General features: G+C 50.3%; 1 protein-coding gene across 1 annotated transcript; it reads right to left on the minus strand.

Moving 5' to 3' along the window:
* Nucleotides 1-1,612: 1,612 nt before the first annotated feature.
* On the minus strand, nt 1,613-6,973 carry LOC107474717 (uncharacterized). Its single transcript, XM_016094359.1, has one exon. The coding sequence runs from the start codon at nt 6,971-6,973 to the stop codon at nt 1,613-1,615; it is 5,361 nt and encodes a 1,786-aa protein (XP_015949845.1).
* Nucleotides 6,974-8,013: the final 1,040 nt, after the last annotated feature.

The raw sequence follows: 8,013 nt of genomic DNA on the forward strand, positions 1-8,013 counted from the left end.
GAATCAAGTAATCCCCACCTCCTTATGGGTGACCGGGAGGCCGGTCGTAATTACATTTGTGAGAAACTTTTACTTTACCCTTTACCTTTTTGCTTTTACTGATATTTTGTGGCGATTAACCGACCTTCTTTGCTTTCCTGCAGTGGAGATGTCTGCGTCGGTGACGGGTCTTCCCAACTTATTCCAAACTTTCCTCTGCACCAGTGACGACGAGGGGGACAATGAAAAATCTGCCGCCGAGAAGTCTGCGATTCCTCCGGAGGACAAAACTACTTCCGAGCAGGAAGCCGCGGTTGACGGAACCGGGACCTCGACCTAAACTGCCCAGGTCGAGGGCGACAAAATGGTTCATGCTTCTCCCTTCCGCGAGGTGATAGGCACCGGGGGTTCGACGTCTACCCCTGATGACGGTGTGGAAGAGGTCCCTAACCCTAAGAGGAAAAGGAAGATGTCCTCCAGTCCCGAGGGGGTCCTTACCGTCATGGAGAGGAATTTTGATGCTGGGAACTTTATAGATTCCCAGCTGATCCCTGGTACTGAGGAGTATTTCCATGAGTCTTCCCTTGCCGGGCAGGCGAGGTGGATGTACCGTACCCTTCTGCGGGGCGCCGTGATAGCCCGGAAGGCGGAGTTTGAGCTGTCCGGGATGGAGTCCCTCCGCAGAAGGTTGGAATCTAGTGGGAAGGCTAATAATGAGTTGAAGAGTGAAGTCGAGACTCTCCGGGAGCAGTTGACCCAATCGAATGAGAAACTTGACGCCGCCGAGAAGAAGGCCGCTGCTGCCAAGAAGAAAACTGCCACTGCTGAGAAGAAGTTAAAAGACTCGGACGCCACGGTTTCTCGTCTTGTCGAACGTGAGATGACTTTGGAGAGCCAGGTCGGCGCCGCGCAGAAACGGGTGGCCGAGATAGAGAAGGAAAAGCAGGCCGTGGAGGCCGAATTAGCAACGTGGAAGGCTAAGTACAAAGATGTCGTGAAGCAGGGGAAGGGTGCGATTTTGGCGACCGAGGAGGCTCTTAAGGCTCAGGTCAAAGTCATTGCTCCCGAGTTTGATACGTCGGCGATTGGTGTTCTCAAAGTCATTCAGGATGGCAAAGTTGTCGACGTCCCCAAGAAATGAATCCTCTGTTTGAAGTTTTTGTTTAGCCGTCTTGTTTTGGCTTATGAACAATTTTGATTTTAGCCGTTTTGGCTTATGAACAGTTTGATTTTAGCCGTTTTATTTTGGCTTGTGAATAATGACCTTTTTGATCGTTTGCTCGTGTTGTCGTGATAAACTTTTTCTTATTTGTCTGGTCGTGTTATCGTTTCTATTAACCATTTTTGGTTTATCGTCGTCATTTATATCAACGGCCCATGGCGTTTCGCGTAGTCATGTTACAACGGTGGTTGACGGGTTCCCGGGGTGATCAGTCCCGGGGTCGCGCGTCGTCGTTGGTCTTGATGGGATGGTTTATCTGGATAATTGGGTGACAAAACAGAAGAGAAAATTTGCACAAGTATATCTTATTCGGTAATCGTATAAGGGGCTCGTAAGTCGCTATGAGAAGTTCAAAATTAAAATTCAGAAATTAACTACTTAGCTAGATTGGTCGGTTTGTCGGGCCATCCTCTAGGTGTAGAATCTTCTTAGGTTGTCCGCGTTCCATGTTCTCGGGACTTCTTTGCCGTCAAGCCTTTCTAACTTGAAGGCTCCTTTTCCCATCACTTTTTTGACTCTGTAAGGGCCTTCCCAGTTCGCCGCTAGCTTGCCTTCTCCGGGGGTCGGTAAGCCGATATCGTTTCGCCTCAGGACGAGGTCGTTCGGCTCGAATTCCCTCTTGAGCACTTTGGTGTTGTAGCGCAGAGCCATTCTTTGTTTTAGTGCTGTTTCTGTCAAATGGGCCATTTTCCTGGCTTCATCTATCAGGTCTTTTTCCACGGTTTCTTCCACTCCTTTCAAAAGTAACCGTGGGCTCGGTTCACCGATCTCTACGGGTATTACTGCGTCCACCCCGTACGTTAGTCGGAAAGGAGTTTCCTTAGTGGAGGATTGTTCCGTTGTTCGGTAGGACCAGAGAACCGATGCTAGTTCGTCGGCCCAAGCACCCTTTTTATTGTCCAACCTCTTTTTTAGCCCTGAAAGGATAACCTTGTTGGCGGATTCCACTTGTCCGTTCGTCTGAGGGTGTTCTACCGAAGAGAACCTTTGCCTTATACCTAGGCCGTTGAGAAATTCCGTGAACTTTTTGTCAGTAAATTGCGTGCCGTTGTCCGAGATGACGACTTCTGGTATCCCGAATCGCGTTATCACCTGCCTCCACATGAATTTCCTGCAATTGGATGAGGATATGCTAGCTAGTGGTTCGGCTTCTATCCATTTGGTGTAGTAGTCAATTGCGACTACGAGGTATTTGACTTGCCCCGGGCCAACTGGGAAGGGCCCTAAGAGGTCGACTCCCCATTGAGAGAACGGCCGGGAGGTCGTTAGCAAGCTTAACTCGGAGGCCGACGCCCTGGCAAAGTTGGCGTTCTGTTGGCACTTCACGCATTTTTTGACAAACTCTTTGGAGTCCGCCATCATCGACGGCCAATAGTATCCGGCTCGGATTAGTTTCCTCGCTAGGGCCTTGCCTTCGATGTGGTGCCCACAGCAGCCCTCATGGACTTCCCTGAGGACGTAGTCTGTCTGGTCGGGGTGTAGGCACTTCAGTAGGGGTTGGTTGAGCCCTTTCTTGAACAACTGTCCTTGGATGACGGCATATTTGGCCACTTCCCTTCTCAATTTCGCCGCGTCCTTTTCATCACTAGGGAGTTTGCCGTGTTCTAGGAAGTCGGTGATAGGGTCTAGCCATGAAGAACCTAGGCTTGTCATGTGCAGTGTGATTGCTGGTTCTCTGGTCATGCCTTGGATGAGAGACCGGTTCCCCTCCCCTGGCTTCGTGCTGGCCAATTTCGATAGGAGGTCTGCCCGTGTGTTCCTTTCCCTGGGTACATGCTGGACCGTGACCTCTTCGAACTTTTGGCTCAAGCTTTTAACCTTTTCCAAGTACTTCTGTAGCAAAGGGTCTTTGGCTTGGTAGCTACCGTTTACTTGGGAGGTGACGACTTGGGAATCGCTGCATATTTCTAGTCTTCTTGCGCCGACTTCTGCTGCTAGGGTTAAGCCTCCTATAAGGGCTTCATATTCCGCCTGGTTGTTCGAGACGGGAAACTCGAATCTGACCGACTGTTCGTATACAACCCCAATCGGGCTTTCCAGGATGATCCCGGCACCTCCGAAGGTCTGGTTGGAGGCTCCGTCCACATGGAGCTTCCACCGTGTACTCACTTCTTCGCTTGGGTCTCCCGTTACTTCTACTAGAAAATCCGCCATCACCTGCGCCTTGATGGCTTGCCGGGGCTCGTACCGTATGTCATACTGGGAGAGTTCGATGGACCAAGTCATCATTCTTCCCGCCAGATCGGGTTTTTGGAGTACTTGCCGGATCCCTTGGTCTGTTCTGACGACAACTTGGTGACTCTGGAAGTACTGTTTTAACCTTCGTGAGGAAGTTAGAAGTGCTAACGCTAGCTTTTCCAACTTGCTATACCTTAATTCTGCCCTTTGCAAGGCCCTGCTTATGAAATAGACTGGCTGTTGAGCTTTTCCGTCCTCCCGTACCAGAACTGCGGCCAGGGCTTCACTCGTTATGGCGAGGTATAGGTATAGTGGTTCTCCGTCCTTTGGCTTCCCGAGGACGGGTGGTGCCGCTAGGATTTCCTTGAAGTGCCGAAAGGCCTCTTCACATACGGGTGTCCACTCAAACGCCATCCCTTTCTTCATGAGGTTAAAGAATGGCAGGGCTTTTGTTGCCGAAGCTCCGAGAAATCGGGATAGTGAGGTCAACCGCCCTGCCAACCTCTGGACGTCCTTGATGCAACCCGGGCTCTTCATCTGGAGTATTGCCTGGCATTTCTCCGGGTTAGCTTCTACCCCTCTCTGAGTTATCATAAATCCCAGGAACTTGTCGGCTTCCACGGCGAAGGCGCACTTGAGGGGATTCAGCCTCATACCGTGTTGACGGAGGGACGCGAATACACTCGCCAGGTCGCTCAAGAGGTCGTCAGGTCGTGTTGTTTTTGCCAGGATGTCGTCCACGTAGACTTTAACTGTTTTCCCTATGAGGTCGTGGAATATCCTGTTCATCAGCCTTTGATATGTTGCCCCCGCATTTTTCAAGCCGAATGGCATTACCTTATAGCAGAAAGTTCCACCTGGCGTTATGAACGCCGTCTTGTCTTCGTCAGGACGGTGCATCAGTATCTGATTGTAACCGGAGTAGGCGTCCATGAAACTTAGATACCGATATCCCGCCGCGGCATCGACGAGTGCGTCTATGTTAGGGAGGGGGAAGCAATCTTTGGGGCATGCTTTGTTAAGGTCAGAATAGTCCACGCACATTATCCACTTGCCGTTGTGTTTTCTCACCAATACCACATTCGAGAGCCATGTCGAGTAGTCCACTTCCCGTATGAAGCCTGCTTCTAGGAGGCTGGCCGTCTGCCTGGCCACCTCCTCTGCTCTTTCCGCCGACATCTTTCTCCTCCGTTGGGCCACTGGGCGTGCTTCCGCCTTGACGGTTAGATGATGTGAGATGATTTTTGGGTCTATGCCCGGCATGTCGGCTGGAGTCCAGGTGAACAAGTCCTTGTTGGCTCTTATCATTTCGATCAAAGGCTCCTTCAATTCATGTGGGAGGTTCTTGTTAACGAATGTGAACTTTCCCTCGTCGTCACCAATTCTAAACTTCTCCAGATCCCCTTCTGGTTCTGGCCTCGGCTTGTCGTCCACTCTGGCATCAAGATCGGCTAGGAACACACCGGATGCTTCCTTGGACTTCTTTCTAAGGGAGAGGCTGGCGTTGTCACAAGCGACCGCCGTCTCGAGGTCTCCCCTTACGGTCCCTATGGATCCGTCATCGGTAACGAACTTCATGACTAGCAGCTTTGTGTTGATTATGGCTTCGAAATCGTTGATTGTTTTTCTTCCCAAGATGATGTTGTAGGCGGTGGAATCTCGGAGGATTGCGAACTCGGCCATCGCCGATCTTCGGCCTTGGGCTTGCCCCACCGAGATTGGTAGGGATATTACTCCGTCCGGTTTGATGAAGTGGTCGCCCAACCCGATAACCCTGTGCTGGTGAGTCGTCAGGTCGGCATCCTTTAGCCCTAGTGCGTCGAACACGTTGCGGAACATGATATTTGAATCAGCTCCTGTGTCGACAAGGATCCGTTTGACGAGGCCGGTTCCCACTCTGGCCGTAATGACCATGGGGGGGTTTTCCGGGGCGTCGTTGAACCATTGGTCTTCCGGGCCGAAAGAGATGGAGGGAGGCTTCTTAGAGTTTTGCACCGGCGGGGATGAGACCGTCAAAACCTTAGCGTCTTTCCTGTGTGCCGACCGGGATTTTGGCGCGGAGTTTTTGGCTGTTACCACGTTTATCACAGTGAGGCCGTGGTCTCTGTCTTCGGGTTCTTGTCGCCGTTTGGCCGAACGGGTTTTGCCTTCTTCGTCTTGGTCGCGATAACGTCTTCTCGGCTCCCTGATGAGGTGGGAGAACGCGGCTAGCTTTCCTTCCCTTATCGCTTGTTCTAGTGCATCCTTCAGGTCAAAACAATCCTGTGTTTGATGGCCATAACCCTTATGATAATCACAATAGAGGTTCTTATTTCCTCCCGTACGGTCCTTAAGTGGCCGGGGTTTCGGTAGGATTCCCTTCTCCGCTATTTGCTGATAGACTTCCATGATGGGGAGAGTGAGTGGAGTATAGTTAGTAAATTTCCCGACCTGAGGGAACGGTCTCGATGCCTTGTTTGATGCCTCCTCCCTGGCTTTTTCTTTTGCTCTCTCTCTGTCACCTGGTTGCCGAGCTTGGTTGTAACCGGACTGCCGCTTATTGGCAGCCACGACTCGGCTGACTTCCTCGTCGTTTATATACTCCTTGGCTACCGTCTGGATCTCATGCATCGTCCAAACCGGTTTCGTGGTAAGGTGTTTTCGGAAGTTCTCGTTGAGGAGGCCGTTTGTCAGGCAGAGACTGGCCACCGAGTCGGTTAAGCCGTCGATTTCCAAGCATTCGTCGTTGAATCGATCTAAGTACCTCCTCGTCGGTTCTCCTTGTCTCTGGGTTACCCCTAGAAGGTTGATAGGGTGCTTGGCCTTCGCGATCCGCGTTGTAAATTGGGCCAGGAATGCGCGGCTGATGTCTGAGAAACTGTATATGGAACCTTGTGGGAGGCCGTTAAACCATCTGATCGCTGGTCCTGCTAGGGTTACCGGGAAGGCGCGGCATCTTACTTCGTCCCCAACTCCCTCCAGATTCATCCTGGCCTCAAAGGCCGTGAGGTGTTCTAGAGGGTCTTGAGTTCCGTCGTACCTCATGTCCGTTGGTTTGTCGAAGTGTTTCGGCAACCGGACCTCGAGGATAGATCGGTGGAATGGGGTGACGCCCATTATCACAGGTTGTCGCGTTCTCTCGGATCTCCCTTCCCCGTCTTCGCGACATCTTGCCGCTCGGCGGGTTGGTCCGCCGCGGGAACGACCTCTTGCCACTCGGCGGGTTGGTCCGCCGCGGGAGTAGATGATCGTGTCATTTCGTCTTCTCATTATGGGTGACTCCTCCCGCGTGCTCTCCGCTTCCGTCCGGGATGCGGATGTACGCCGCGGGCGGTTTCGGTGAGAGTCTTCCTCCTCGCTCCCGGGAGATGGGGTATAGCTAGGATCGGTAGACCGTCCATCCCGCTCCCGGTCGGCCAGCTGTCGTTCTAGGTTCTGGACTCTGTGGCGTAGCTCCTGCATTATTATGGCGCTATCGCCGCCCGTTCCCCCGAATGGTCGTGTTCTCGTGTGTCGTTGGGGGGACCTTCGCCGCCCCCTTAGCGAGGCGACGGAGGCTGCCCTCTCCGCTCCGGCTGCTCGAGCTTGGTCGCCGGGACCCAGCACGACTTCCATTTAGGCAGGAGGTCCCCACAGACGGCGCCAATGTTCGGTTGTCGGATTCCGGACAGATCGGGTGTACGGGTGAAAGAGTGGGAACGCCTTAGCTTTAGTCGCGCTGGTTGCGGGTTTGCCGAGTAGACGAGCACTTGTCCTGGAGAAAGGATGAGGGGGGTGCCACCTGCAAAGACACTCCGACGCTCAAGTCAGCTAGTGCGCAGGCGGGGAAAAATGATATGGAAAGGTGACGTACCTCGGGGGAAGAGCCAATCTTCCCTTTATATACATGTCAGTAGTGGGTCCCTCATGAGGACAGGCCCATATTCCCAAGGACGCTGTCCTGCAGCCGCGCGTGGGTCGCACAGGACACGTGTCCGGGTCGTTTGAAGGGCATGGAGCCGGGTCGGGTGGAGCTCGGGCCGGGGTCGACCCGTCGGTTCCTTGGGCCAGCCCGTAACAGATATATTAACAATATAAAACAGTACACACAATTATTTAATTGTATATGTTTTTTTATCATTATTTGCACAATAAACATTAAAAATAATTCTTTTACTTATATAACAATAGCAAAAATAACCATAGTGAAAATAGTTATAAAAATTGGTATCTAAATAAATTCTCCAAAATTGATATGTCATTTTAGTTTGACGATACTTTGTTATAAAATGTACTTTTTATTGAGCATAATATGTCTAAATTTAGGAATTGATTTATTAATTTTAGAGTGAAAAAAAAAAATCACTCGTGTAAGATAATCAAATTGACATCTATAACTTTTTTATGGTCTCATACTAGTAATACAAATTACAACTTATAAAATTACTTCAACTGATGAACCAATTCAAAATGTATTACACTTAAATATCAAGCAATTACTACGCTATCGTGATTCTGATTGTACATGTTGATTTTTTTAAAACATCAATGCCACATAGACAATAAAAAATTATTATTTTAAACTGATATTTAGTCAATAATAATTTATATATATATATATTTATTAATAATAAAAATTATTATTTTAGACTAATATTTAATCAATAATAATTTAC

Source organism: Arachis duranensis, chromosome 2, assembly GCF_000817695.3.
Source record: "Arachis duranensis cultivar V14167 chromosome 2, aradu.V14167.gnm2.J7QH, whole genome shotgun sequence".
NCBI lineage: Eukaryota > Viridiplantae > Streptophyta > Magnoliopsida > Fabales > Fabaceae > Arachis > Arachis duranensis.